A 14,095-nucleotide genomic window follows, 5' to 3' on the forward strand; every position below is an offset into this window, starting at 1 on the left:
AAATTGACTTCATTTTTATTTGATATGTGTATTTTCTGCATTCTCTAAACCAGTTTTCTTATTAATTTGATTCTTCAATTTGAATCTGCCTGCAAATAAACATTTTTTGTTTGTTTGTTTTGTGGTACTGGGGATCTAACCCAGGGGCTTGTACATACTAGGGCCTTTGCACATGCTAGGTAAGTGCTCTACCACTGAGCTATACCCCCAGCACCCCCCCCCCCACTCAGTGGCCTGGAACTTACTATCATTCTTGCTTGCCTCCTGAGAAGTGGGTGTTACAGGTGTACGTTACACCCCAGCTAAACTGTCATTTACAATTATAGTATTTGTGCCTGTCAAATCTTTCCAGTATATAAATTAGCTAACATCAGAGATTTTTTTTGTAGATTTAATGCGAAAAAACTGTTCTCTAGAATTGTGTATAACTTAAGAAAGTTTTAGACTTATGGATCTAGCGTGGTTGTAGAAGTGTATGTAGGCTGTCTTCAAAATGTTGGGCTGAGTAAGTAAGGCATATATAAAGTTGTTTTCATACTTTCTCTTTGCTAAAATTCTTTTGTCTCCCTTCTTTAAGACTTCCCTATTGGGCTGGGGTTGTAGCTCAGACCCCAGCTCTGTTTATCAAATGAATAAAAATAATAACAAATTAAATATTATTTAAATTTGTTTTTTTTTTGTGGGGGGACATGGGTTTCACTCTGCTTCCTTGACTAGTCTTGAACTCTTCAGCGGCGCAAATGAATCTTCATTTTCATCCTCCCAAATAATTGGGACTTTAGGTTCATTCACTGCATGGCTAGCATTCTTAGATTGATTGTATATCTGAACATTATTTGAAATTAAACTAAAAAAAAGTTTAAGTTGTTTTGTATTTGGCATTAGAATATTCACGTTGTTAAGAAAAAGAAAATTCTAGTTTGTGTGTGTGTGTGTGTGTGTGTGTGTGTATAAATAAATAAATAAATAAATTAGTTCAGTCTTCCTAGGTTAGAGAGGAACTAAAATCAAACTTCACCTCTGAACGTCTACTCCTCGGAATGAGCTGTGCAGTTGACACAAAAATATTAATTCCAGGATACAGAAGAAATAAGAAAATAGAATTTTGAATCAGCAGCAGTTCATTTGACCAAGTAATGATTGGATTCTATTGTCTGCCTATGGTAAAGAAAAGAAAAAAAAATCAAATCCCTTTTTCCATCCTCTTATTTTGTAAAACATGTCTACATAACTTGGATTATTATGTATATTTTAGTTTTCCAGTCTTCTTTTTTGTTGTTGTTGTTGTATGCCTTCCATTTGTATCATAGTAAGATTGGACAGACAAGTCAATAACAGTTATTCAACTCTAGCAGCAGAATTCAAATCTTTTCACACCATTGTAGAAAGGATATGTGGTGGGCAAATTAATTTTTCCTGACTTCTTAATTTTTGTGTTTTGTTTCTAATTTTAATCCTTCTAATAGCAGGTGTGGTAGCATTTCTTTCTTTCTTCCTTTCTTCCTTCCTTACTTCCTTTTTTTTTTTTTTGGTGACAAGAATCTTGCTGTGTTGCTCATGCTGGCCTCAAACTCCTGACTCCAAGTGATCCTCCCACTCAACCTTCTGAATAGCTAGGATTTACAGCTGCATGTGCTAATATGTCAGGCTTAGTTGCATTGTTAATGTAAAATGAACATTTTTCATATGAAAGCTTATTTGACAAACACGTGATTCCACCTCCCCCCCTTGGTGCTAGGAATTGAACCTGGGACCTTGCACAGGCTAGACAAGTACTCTACAACTGAGCCATAACCCTAGCACTGATTATTTTTAATATAGGGAACAAGAAGAGAGAAAGCTGGATGGACAGTCTTTGATTTTTGGCATGCTTCTAGGAATGGCTGACCCACACAAGAGTTTTATATTCAAGGGTCCTAGGCATCAAAGGGGAAAGATTATGCATTTTGTTCTCTTAACCTTATTACAAAGGATTAGTCTTTGTTCAAATAACAACTACAATAACAAAAATTCCCAAATTATAATATCTCAGATATTTAATGCCATAATTATCTGATATTTTGTCATATTTAATTGCATTTACACATGAGGATTCCCCTGAATGATTCTGCAACACAAGATTTCATGGTACAAGACAGTTTCTTTTAGATCTACTTTATTGAAGGAAGTTAGGAACTTTTCATTTCTCTAATTGCTAAAGATGATGAACATTTTTTCATATATTTGTTGATTGAATGTATATCCTGCTGAGAAGTGTCTGCTCAGCTCCTTAGCCCATTTATTGATTGGGTTGTTTGTTTTTTTGGTGATAAGATTTTTGAGTTCTTTATATATCCTGGAGATTTGTGATCTATCTGTGCTTGTGGCAAAAATTTGCTACCAAAACGTAGGCTCTTTCTTTATCTCATTGAGTTTTTCTTTTGCAGAGAAGAAGCTTTTTAGTTTGAGTTTATCCCATTCATTAGTTCTTAATTTTATTTCTTGCACTTTAGGAGTCTTGTTAAGGAAGTTGGGGCCTAATCCCATGTGGTGAAGATTTGGGCCTACGTTTCCTCTATTAGGCAAAAGGTCTCTGGTCTAATTCCTAGGTCCTTGATCTACTTTGAGTTGAGTTTTGTGCAGTGTAAGAGATAGGGGTTTAATTTCATTTTGTTGCATATGGATTTCCAGTTTTCCCAGCACGATTTGTTGAAGAGACTATCTTTTCTCCAATCTATGTTTTTGGCATTTTTGTCTAATATAAGATAACTGTAATTATGTGAGTTTGTCTCTGTGTCCTCTATTCTGTACCATTGATGTACAAGTCTATTTTGGTGCCAATGTATTTTGTCAAATGCTTTCTCTGCATAAATTGATATAATCCTTATGATTCTTATCTTTAATTATTAATGTGATGAATTATATTTTTTGATTTCCATATGTTGAACCAACCTTGCATTCCTGAAATGAACCCCACTTGATCATGGTGCAGTTTTTAAAATATTTTTTTGTATGCAATTTCCCAGAATTTTATTAAGAATTTTTGTTCAATGTTCATCAGGGATATTGGTCTGAAATTTTCTTTCTTTGATGTGTCTCTACCTGGTTTTGTATCAGGATGATATTAGCTTCGTAGAATGAGTTTGGAAAGGTTCCTTCCTTTTCTATTTCATTCACTAATTTGAGGAGTAGTAGTATTAATTCTTTTTTGTAGGTCTTGTAGAACTCAGCTGTGAATCTGTCTAGTTCGGGGCTTTTCTTGGTTGGTAGGCTTTTGATGGCATTTTCTATTTCTTTGTTTGAAATTGATGTGTTTAAATGTGTATGTCCTCTTGAATTAGTTTTGGTTGATCATATGCCTCTAGAAATTTGTCAGTGTTTCTATTGTTAGTTTTTCTATTTTACTAGAGTATAAATTTCAAAATAGTTTCTAATACGTCTTCTGTATTTTAATAGTGTTTGTCGTGATATTTCCTTTTCCATCATAAGTTTTAGTAACTTGAGTCTTCTCCCTCCTTTTCATTAGGGTGGCTAAGAATTTTTCAATTTTATTTATTTTTCAAAGAACATCTTTTTGTTTTGTCAGAGTTTTTAATTGTTTCTTTTGTTTTAATTTCATTGATTTCTCCCCTGATTTTAATTATTTCCTGTCTCCTACAACTTTTGGTGTTGGCTTGTTCTTTTTACAGGGCTTTGAGATGTAATATCAGGTGGCTTATTTGTTGACTTTTTCTTCTTTTAATGAATGAGGTTAATGCAGTGAACTTTCTTGTTAGCACTTTCTTCAGAGTGTCCCATAGATTTTGATAAGTTGTATTGGAGTTCTCATTTATCAGGTATTGGGGTAGGTTCTCTTTCTAATTTTATCTTTGATTCCTAATTTCATTCCATTATGGTCAGATAGGCTAATGCAGGGTAGCATCTCTCTCTCGCTCTTCTCTTTTTTTTTTATTGTATTTGCTAAGACTTACTTTTTGGCATAACATATGGTCTATTTTGGAGAAGGATCCATATGCTGCTGAGAAGAAAGTATATTCACTCATTGATGGATGGAATATTATATATATATATGTCTGTTAAGTCCAAATTATTGATTGTATTATTGAATTCTGTAGTTTCTTTGTTTAGTTTTTGTTTGGAAGATCTATCCAGTGGTGAGTGAGGTGTTTTAAAGTCGTTCAGTATTATTGTGTTGTGGTCTATTTGGTTCTTGTATTGAAAGGGTTTGTTTGACCTACATAGATGCCCCATTGTTTGGGGCGTAGATATTTATGATTGTTATGTCCTATTGATGTATGAATCCCTTAAGCAGTATGAAATGTCCTTGTTTATCCCTTTTCACTAGCTTTGGTTTGAAGTCCAGTTTATCTGATATGAGGACGGAAACCTCTGCTTGTTTACACAGTACATGTGAGTGGTATGTTTTTCCACCCTTTCACCTTCAGTCTGTGGATGTCTGTTCCTGTGAGATGCGGCTGTTGAAGGCAGCATATTGTTGAGTCTTTTTTAAAAATCCAATCTGTCAGTCTATGTCTTTTAATTGATGAGTTTAGGCCATTACATTCAGGGTTATTATTAAATTATGATTTGTATTTCCAGACATTTTGGTTTATTTTTGGTTTTTAACTTACTAGGTTTCTTCTTTGATTGGCCTTTCCTTTGGTGTAGTTCCTCCCTTTACTGATTTTCATTCCTCCTCCTGGAATATTTTGCTGAGGATGCTCTATAGTACAGGCTTTTTCGCTATAAATTCTTTTAACTTTTGTTTATCACGAAAGGTTTTTATTTAATCATCAAATCTGAAGCTTAATTTTGCTGCATATAAGATTCTTGGTTGGCATCCATTTCCTTTCAGAGCTTGGTGTATGTTATTCCAGGACTTCCTGGCTTTGAGGGTGTGGGTTGAATAATCTGCTGAAATAAGAACTGGTCTCCTCCTATATGTGATTTAATTTCTCTCCCTTGTGGCCTTTAAGATTCTATGCTTATTATGTATGGTACGCATTTTCATTATAATGTTGCCTTGATGTAGATCTGTTTTAATTTTGAACATTTGGTGTCCTATAAGCCTCTTGTATTTGATTTTCCAATTCATTCTTCATGTTTGGGAAATTTTCTGATATTATTTCATTGAAGAGATTGTGTATTCCTTTGGTTTGAATCTCTGTGCCTTTCTCTATCCCAATAAATCTTAGATTTGGTCTTTTGATGCTATCCCATAATTCTTGGATGTTCTGTTCGTGGTTTCTTACCATCTTCACTGTGTGGTAACTTTATTTTCAAGATTATATACTTTGGGAAGGAGACCCTCATTGTTATATAAAATTACTTATGAGGAGGTGAGGGGACAGGGGGAAAAAAAACGAGAGAAATGAATTACAGTAGATGGGGTAGAGAGAAAAGATGGGAGGGGAGGGGAGGAGAGGGGGATAGTAGGGGATAGGAAAGGCAGCAAAATACAACAGACACTAGTATGGCAGTATGTATAAACGAGGATGTGTAACCGATGTGATTCTGCAACCTGTATACAGGGTAAAAATGGGAGTTCATAACCCACTTGAATCAAATGTATGAAATATGATATGTCAAGAGCTTTGTAATGTTTTGAACAACTAATAAAAAAGAATAAGTCATTAATTAACTTCTAATGCCATTAAACAGTTTTGCCTAGTTTATATATATACAAATTATGTAGTTTAAAAAAAACAGTTATATACTTTGTCTTCTTTATCTGACATTCTGTCTTCCAAGTGATGGTTTCTATTGAGTTTTTATTTGGTTTATTGTTTCCTTCATTTCAATGATTTCTGATTTTTTTTCCAGAATCTCTCTTGAAATAATCTTTTGCTACCTGTATTTGCTTCCTTATCTTTTTGTTAGTGTGATCAGTGGTTGCCTATAGTTGCTGTCTTACCTCTTTGTTGGAGTGATCAGTTTTTCCTGTATTTGCTCACTTAGGGCATTCTTTAATTCACAGATAATTTTAGTTATGTATATTTTGAACTCCTTTGATATTTCATCAACTATACTGTCCATGGATTCTATAACTGTAGTATCCTGATTTGTTTGAGGCACTTTCTTCCCTTGTTTTTTCATGTTGTCTATGTGTCTTCCTTTCTTGCAGTGTAGATCTGAGGTATTACAGTTTCTATCTTGTAATCTTGTAGTGTTCATGTGAATTACCTGTACCTCACTTTGGTGTTGGGCTTCCTGTCCCTGGCCATTGTCCTGTAATGGATGCTACTGCAACTAAAGGTGGTAGGAGCAATAATGGAAGTAACTCAAGATAGCAATGTGGATGACCCAAGATGAATGCAGCCTACTTTTAGAGAAGGGGCTGAAAGGGCGAGCCTTACAATGTTGTTGGGATGCCTGTTCTGAGATGTAGCTGCTTCTAGGCCCTGTTTTTTGTCTCAAGGTGGAGGCTTCTGTGTGTGGAGGGCTGTGGGGAGGGCTATGACGATGGCTGTAGTGTCCTGAGATGGAGGTGGGGTAGGCCTGGGCTCTCAGGTGGGCTGGTGGGGTGCGGTGGGCCTGACCTGGACTTGGGCTCTGGAGTGGGTCTGCTGGTCAGTGGGATAGATCTGGGCCTAATCTGGGCCTGAGCTTCTGTGCGGGTTGGCCTGAATATCTTGATTGGGATGATATATGATAAAAATTGTGTAGAGGTACACTCACACTATCGAGTACATGATAATTGGTGGAATTTAAATAAACTCTCTTGGTTGTGCTAGTATCAATATTCTGGTTTTGATACTGTATGGTTGTTATATTGATATTGAAGAGAGCAGCATGGGACTCCCCTAAATGATTCTTTCTAGTCTCCTGCCTGTGAATCTGCAATTATTTTTTTTTTTTAAATTTAATGTTAAAAGTTGAAATGTAAATGCTATTTAAATTTTTGAAATATATAATACATGATTATATTTCATGAACCTTCAGACAATAATAACAGTATTTGGTTAAAAAAAGGAATACTACAAATAGTTACTATTTTCAAAGTAGCAATTTTTTTCCTTTCTCTCCTCCTTTCTGAAGGCAAGTAAATGGTATCTTTTACTGTTTGCATGATGATGCTGCTGATTATGTCTATAATGACAGTTAGCCAATGCAGAAATGATAAAACTATGCCATACCATCACACCCTACTTTCTTTGTAGTTTCATGTCAGTTGAGTGGGAAATGCGGGATATCTGCCACATCTGTTCCTGGAAATTAAATACAGCATATTATTAGCAGGTATTTTTTTTTTTTTTTGTGGGTATGGCTTTTTAATTTTTTTTTTAATTTTTTATTTTTTTTTATTGATTGTTCACAACTTTACAAAGCTCTTGACATATCATATTTCATACATTAGATTGAAATGGGTTATGAACTCTCAATTTTACCCCAAATGCAGATTGCAGAATCACATCGGTTATACATCCACAATTTTACATAAATTATTAGCAGGTATTGATCCAGGATGTTTTCATTTCATTCTCAGTAATTTGACTATACATAATTGGGGGAAATAATAAAATACTATACAAAAATAATATACCATTTTCAGCTTCATTTTTAGTAAAGTGGTAGAAAGACTAGATTATTATTGCTCAGATTTTGTAATATTTGAATTAGAATATGGTATTGAATACAGTGCATATTGATAGGAAAACTTTCTTCCTTTCACACTGTCAGGGGTGATTGCTGTATTAAAATAAATTAAATCAGTTTGTTCTTTCTCTTAGAACTAGTGAAGTAACCCTATAGCTTGTTAAGGGAGACAGGCATGTAAGCAGATAAAATACTATAATACCCTGTGGTACAATGCTAGGACAGACATGAACTTTGGGAGTGCAGAGCACATAATTTAACAATTTGCAGATTTCCCTGAGAAGTTGATATTAAAGCTGGGTCTTGAAGATGAGTCTTAAGTTTTTCCAGAAAAATGTCATTCTGTATACTAAGAACATTATGTAAAGATCATTATGTATAAATAAAGGTCATGAAAGGCCTCAGCATGTGAGTGTGGTTGGGGATGGAAATTGAGGAGTGGAGTGGTAAGAGAAGTAGATTGTGTGTCCCAAGGATGACTTATCCATTAGGCCCAGTAGACCTCCTGCCCATAATATTTCTGGAAGCTCATGAGATGTTTTATTTTTTTTTAAATCTAAAGAAAAAATAAACTTTCAGGTTGAAGAAATGTTTATATTATCTTTTTTAATATTTATTTTTTAATTGTAGTTGAACACAATACCTTTATTTTATTCATGTATTTTTATGTTGTGCTGAGGATTGAACCCAGGGTCTCCAATATGCAAGGCGAATGCTCTAAGGCTGAGCAACCACCTCAGCCCCATATATTATCTTTATGAAATATAATTTGAATGTCTGTTATGGGGGAAAGGCCCATGAAAACAAAAATTCCTAGGACCCATGAAAGTAATTTTGTGGCACTATTGGCTCTTGATTATGAAAACCCTTATATGTTAACCAAGAAGTTTGGATTTCTAGGAGCATCAGACAATAAATTAACAGATTTTAAGTACAATCAGCATAGTCTTTGTGACAATGCCTTTATCAGCAGTTTGGATGAGATTATTTCCAGTTTATTGTGGTTATGCTCAACAAAATTGTTTTAATGTTTATATCCAAATTTCACCTGTTAAAAATTAGAAGAACATGAGCATGGTGGTGCATGCTTGTAATCCTAGCTACTATAGAGATTAAGAGAGGCTTACAAATTTGAAGACAGCCTGGGAAAGTTAGTGAGACTCTCTCTCAAATCACTTGGTCAATCAATCAATCAATCAAGAATATTTTTAAAAGGCTGGGGATGTAGCTCAGTGATACAGCCCTTGCCTATCTTGCACAAGGCCCTGGGTTCAATCCCCACTACTGCAAAAAACAAAAACAAAAACCCAATAATTTCTTTTTCAAGACCCATGTCTAAACACTGATTGGCTAAATATGTCCCTTAAAATTAATTGACAGTATATGTCTAATCAAAATTTTTCTAGTTATTGACAAATTTAGATTACCTACATATAAATAACCAGTCTCTGTATGTAATCTGTGATGATATAATTTTTCTAGACTATACTGTTTCTAATTGTAGTCTTAATTTCATCCTTACTTTTCCTACATTATTTATGAAGAGTTCAAAACCTTATTATAGGTATGTGTCTGAGACTGATTCCAATAAATGGCTTTTAGAAAGCCACAGACACTGGTTTACAAAATGAATTTTTCTTGGTTTTGATTAGGCTAGTAAGTTTTTGCAATCTTTATGTTGTTTAAGAATCATAATTTGAAAGTATTATTTTTTAATATTTATTTTTTAGTTGTAGTTGGACACAATACTTTTATTTTTAAATTTTTATGTGATGCTTAGGATAGAACTCAGGGCCTTGCACATGCTAGACGAGTGCTCTACTGCTGAGCCACAACCCCAGCCCAGAAAGTATTATTTTAAAAATAACAAATATAATTGGCCTACACTGATGCCCTCATCACCAGATAATTTCTTAGAAATGCACTGAAATTATTTTAAGAAAAATAGTTTAGGAAAATAGAGATGTTAAAGATATGATTTAGTCCTCTCCAGTTGTACCTTTATTGCTTTAATATTAATGTAGCTTTTTTTCTTTTTTAAATTTAGGGGTGGGGAGTAGTTAGACAGGAGAGGTTGGATTATTTTTGTTTTTTTGTTTATTTGCTTTTTGGTACTTGGGTTTAAACCCAGAGGCACTTAACCACTGAGCCACATCCCAACCCGTTTTATTTTTTGAGACAGGATCTCACTGATTTGCTTAGGGCCTTGCTAAATTGCTGAGACTGGCTTTAAACTTGTGATCCTCCTGCCTCAAGTCTCCAGAGCCTCTGGGATTGCAAGTATCTGCTACCATGCCCAGCCAGATTTATTTTTTTGTCTAGTTCTATAACAACTTTAGATTTTTGTCACCAAGTTATATAATAATGGCATTAAAATTATATATGTGTCTATTTTTCATGTATTCTTTTACAAAGATATATCTTTTCTTTTTATTCTTGAATAAGGCATGTTTTGATCTACCTGCTTCCAGGTACAGTCCGATCCCTACTTACTTACTCAATATTCAGTATAAAATCCTAGTCAAAGAAAGTAGCAGAAGAGGAGAAGGTGTAAAATTATGTTTATCTTGGTTGTGGAAAACTAAAGTTATTAAATTCATAAATTTATTCTAAACTTTCTAAAAGAAACAGTATATTATATAACTTTGATGTCTAGTAGGAAATAGAAGGATTTTTACCTGGGCAGGATAGGGAGAAGGAATTATGCCTCATGGATAGATGCCTTTCAGATTTATAAGTTTTTTGTTTGTAGTTGAATTTCATAACTGAATCTTTGTGTCATATGTAAACATATATTTAGTTTTAATTTTTATAATAATTAATTTGGTAAAATTTGACAATTAGGGGATAACCTAAGGAAATGCTGTTCATTGTTAAATGGAAAAGATAATATAGTAAATATGATTAAGCTTGTTGTTAAAAGAATTAGAGTATGGACCAACTTGATAAAAAACTGTGGTAGAATCATTAGACTAATGTCCTAGAATTTGTTTTTATAAATAGGTAGCACTATATATTTTGGCTATTTAGTTGATACTAGTAAATAACTTCTAGAGGACTACCTAAAGTGATTTTATTTTATTTTATTATTTACTTATTTAAAATTTTTATTCTTTTTAGTTATACAGGATAGTAGAATGTATTTTGACATATCATACATACATGGAGTATAAATTCCCATTTTGTGGTTGTACATGATACAATGTTTTACTGGTCATGTAAACATATACAAACATAAGAGAGTTATTTCCAATTAATTCTACTGTCTTTCCCATTCCCAACCCTCCTTCCATCCCCCCACTCCTCCCTGTCCAATACAGGTGAAGCTCCATCCTACCCTATGCCAAGGCCAGTGTCTCGGCTTGGCACCAGAATCACGAGGCACTCACAGCTTTGTAGGTTCAAACAGCAATTCTTTATTCCCGCTCTCACACCGCCTCCACACAGGTCCAGGGGCAAACACGTTCTCCCGTCTCCCGCACAAACCACCTACTCCACGAGGCTCTCTCCAAATCCCATTTTAATCTCAGGAGAACTCAACGGGAACAAGCAGCAGGAACACCCTAATCCCAGCAATAATCTTCAATTTCCAACTTCCCTAAAACCCATTATCTTAAACTGGCAACGCCTTAAACTCAAGGAGCCGGTTACTTCCTCAAACCTGATCAGCTCTAAACCCGGATCCGCCTTGGTCCTTGAGCAAGGTCACCTTATTAAAGCATGCATGCAATGTCCCATCGAATGTCCTCTAAGCAGCATGGGGTACGCTTGGCAAGGAAATTTCGATGCGTCGTTCCTACTTGGTAATGGCCCTCAGCAACCCTATCCCTACATCCCTGTCTATTGTCAGTTAGCATCCACATATCAGAGAGAATGTTCTGCCTTTGGTTTTTTTGGGATTGGCTTATTTCACTTAACATGATAGCTTCTGAGATCAGATGAGATTGGGCTCGTTCAGGGTGGTATGGCCATAGACCACTTAACATGGTAGTCTCCAGTTCTGTCCATTTACTGGCAAATACCATCATTTCATCCTTCTTTATGGCTGAGTAATATTCTATTGTGCATATGTGCCACATTTTCTTGATCCATTTGTATGTTGAAGGGCACCTAGGTTGGTTCCATAGTTTAGCTGTTGTGAATTGAGCTGCTATAAATCTTGCTGTGGCTGCGTCACAACAGAATGCTGATTTTTAAGCCCTTTGGGTATATGCCAAGAAGTGGGATAAGTGTGTCAAATGGTGGTTCCATTCCCAGTTTTCCAAGGAATCTCCATACTGTTTACCAGATGGTTGTACCCATTTTCAGTCCCACCAGCAAAGTACCTTTTCCTCCACACCTTCAACAATATTTATTGTTTCTTGTACTCTTGATAATTGCCATTCTGACAGAAGTGAGATGAAATCTCAGTGTAGTTTTAATTCATATTTCTCTAATTGCTAGAGATGTTGATCATTTTTTTCATATATTTTTTGACTGATAATATTTCTTCTTCTGTGAAGTGTCTGTTCAGATCCTTTACCCATTTATTGATTGGGTTATTTGTTTTTTTGGTGTTAAGTTTTTTGATGTTTTTATATATCCTGGAGATTAATGCTCTATATGAGATGCTAAAGTGATTTTAAAACATACAAATCAAGTCTCATTTTTATTTTTCACTGATTACTGTCTGTGATTTGGTCTATCCAAGTAAGATGCTTGAGGGCTAGAACTCTATTACTTGTGAATACTCTTTTGCCTACCCCAATTCTTTAAAAGTACTTTCCATTATAGGAAATATAGCAGTTTTATGTATATATATTGGCTTAGACACTTTCATTTCTTCTCCAGAATTTTAGTTTCGTTCAGAAGCATTTATTTTAATAAATTTTAATAAATCATTTCCATTGCTAAAATTCTTGTGAATTATGCCATATCAGGTAGATACATAAAATGAATAGAATGAGTCAGAATCCCAGGAGGAATATATTGGCCAAGTGGATTAGATTAGTCTTCTGACTGATCAAACACATTGGCAAAGGCTACTTTAAGTAACTAAATAAAGATCAAATGTTGCATTTGATAGCATTTTACTTCTTTGGGATTCTTACCAATGTTCATAAATATTTGTTAGCCAGGAAGTTGTGTGACAAATATTGAATAGAAATCAGTTAAATTATTTTATGTGCACAGATAAAGATGAATTGGTATTAAATTTACATTAGTTTGTCCCTTCAGTATGAAGAACTGTTGAGCAGTTCTGGCTGTTGATATTTTAAATAGTGGAAAGTAATTTTTTCTTGCTAACCTAGTAGATTTAGTTTTATAAACAGATTTAATAAGGTTTAATTTGTATACCATGAGATTCACTCATCTACATGAACAACTCCATGTTATTTATTTAGTAAATTTATAGATTGTGTAACCATTATCTAATTTTGAAATGCATGTCACTCCAGAAAGAAACCATATGCCCATTTTATAGTCATTCTTTGCATTCCTTAGTATACAATGCCTAATAATTTAACTTTCTGCAATACACTATAAAACATGATCAAAATGAGTATTGTAGAATTTTCCAAAAATTTTAGGCCTGTAAGTTTGTGTATTTCAGCATTGGAGATTGAACCTGGTGCCTGTACATGCTCAACAAGTGTTCTATCGCCAAACTATGTCTCAGCCATGTTTTTTTGTTTGTTTTAAAGATCATTTTAGAGCATGTACATTTTCTTTGATGATATTTCCTTGTTTGGACACCAAATTATTTAATAGAAGAAAAAGCAGTGTAATAATCTGAGGAAAAGAAGATTGCTTTTGGGAAATGAGGGTTTTTTTCCACATTTGCTTCTTGCTTGGGTGTTACAAATTAATTAATTAGCAGAAGGAAGTTATCGAATAAAGTAAAATTTAAAAATGAAATATTTGAATTTGAATTTGAATTCTGGCCAAGAATGGATATCCTGAATCTCTATTACCAAAGTCAGGGGAGGTTATAGTAGGGAAAATTATGTTATTGAAATAACCTGGCTTTTATATAATGTTTTATAGAGATTATAATAAAATTAATTCATCATTGTTATTGTCTTTATTTTAGCTTCCCAAAATCAAGAACGGCTATGTGCATTTAAAGATCCATATCAACAAGACCTTGGGATAGGCGAGAGTCGAATCTCTCATGAAAATGGGACAATATTATGCTCAAAAGGTAGCACCTGCTATGGCCTTTGGGAAAAATCAAAAGGGGACATAAATCTTGTAAAACAAGGCAAGTAATGCTTTTCTTACCTGATATGGAATTTCATACAATTGAAGTTTATCTAAAAATGTTATAAAAATAGATTAAGATCTTCTTCATAAAAATAATAAATTTAAAAGTATGTCTTGAAGTATTCCCTGAAAATATGTCTAACCTTTATATAATATTTCATTTTCTTTATGTATCACAATTTACTTACATATCATTCTATTGTTGGACATTGTTTTCACTGTAATATATACTGTTGCAGTAACAATTTTGAACATAAATCTTTGTATCTGATTG

At 34.1% G+C, this 14,095-nt stretch overlaps 1 protein-coding gene across 3 annotated transcripts in view; it reads left to right on the top strand.

Annotated features, from left to right (window-relative positions):
- Bmpr2 (bone morphogenetic protein receptor type 2) overlaps positions 1 to 14,095 on the top strand; it is a 167,730-nt gene that overhangs the window by 71,881 nt on the left and 81,754 nt on the right. For all 3 annotated transcript variants that reach the window (XM_021735684.3, XM_021735686.3, XM_005338919.4), the window contains exon 2: positions 13,649 to 13,819. In XM_021735684.3, the coding sequence (XP_021591359.1) occupies positions 13,649 to 13,819 (171 nt within the window). The remainder of the gene's footprint in view (positions 1 to 13,648; positions 13,820 to 14,095) is intronic.

The sequence above is a fragment of the Ictidomys tridecemlineatus genome, chromosome 7 (genome assembly GCF_052094955.1).
Source record: "Ictidomys tridecemlineatus isolate mIctTri1 chromosome 7, mIctTri1.hap1, whole genome shotgun sequence".
In the NCBI taxonomy this organism is placed as follows: domain Eukaryota; kingdom Metazoa; phylum Chordata; class Mammalia; order Rodentia; family Sciuridae; genus Ictidomys; species Ictidomys tridecemlineatus.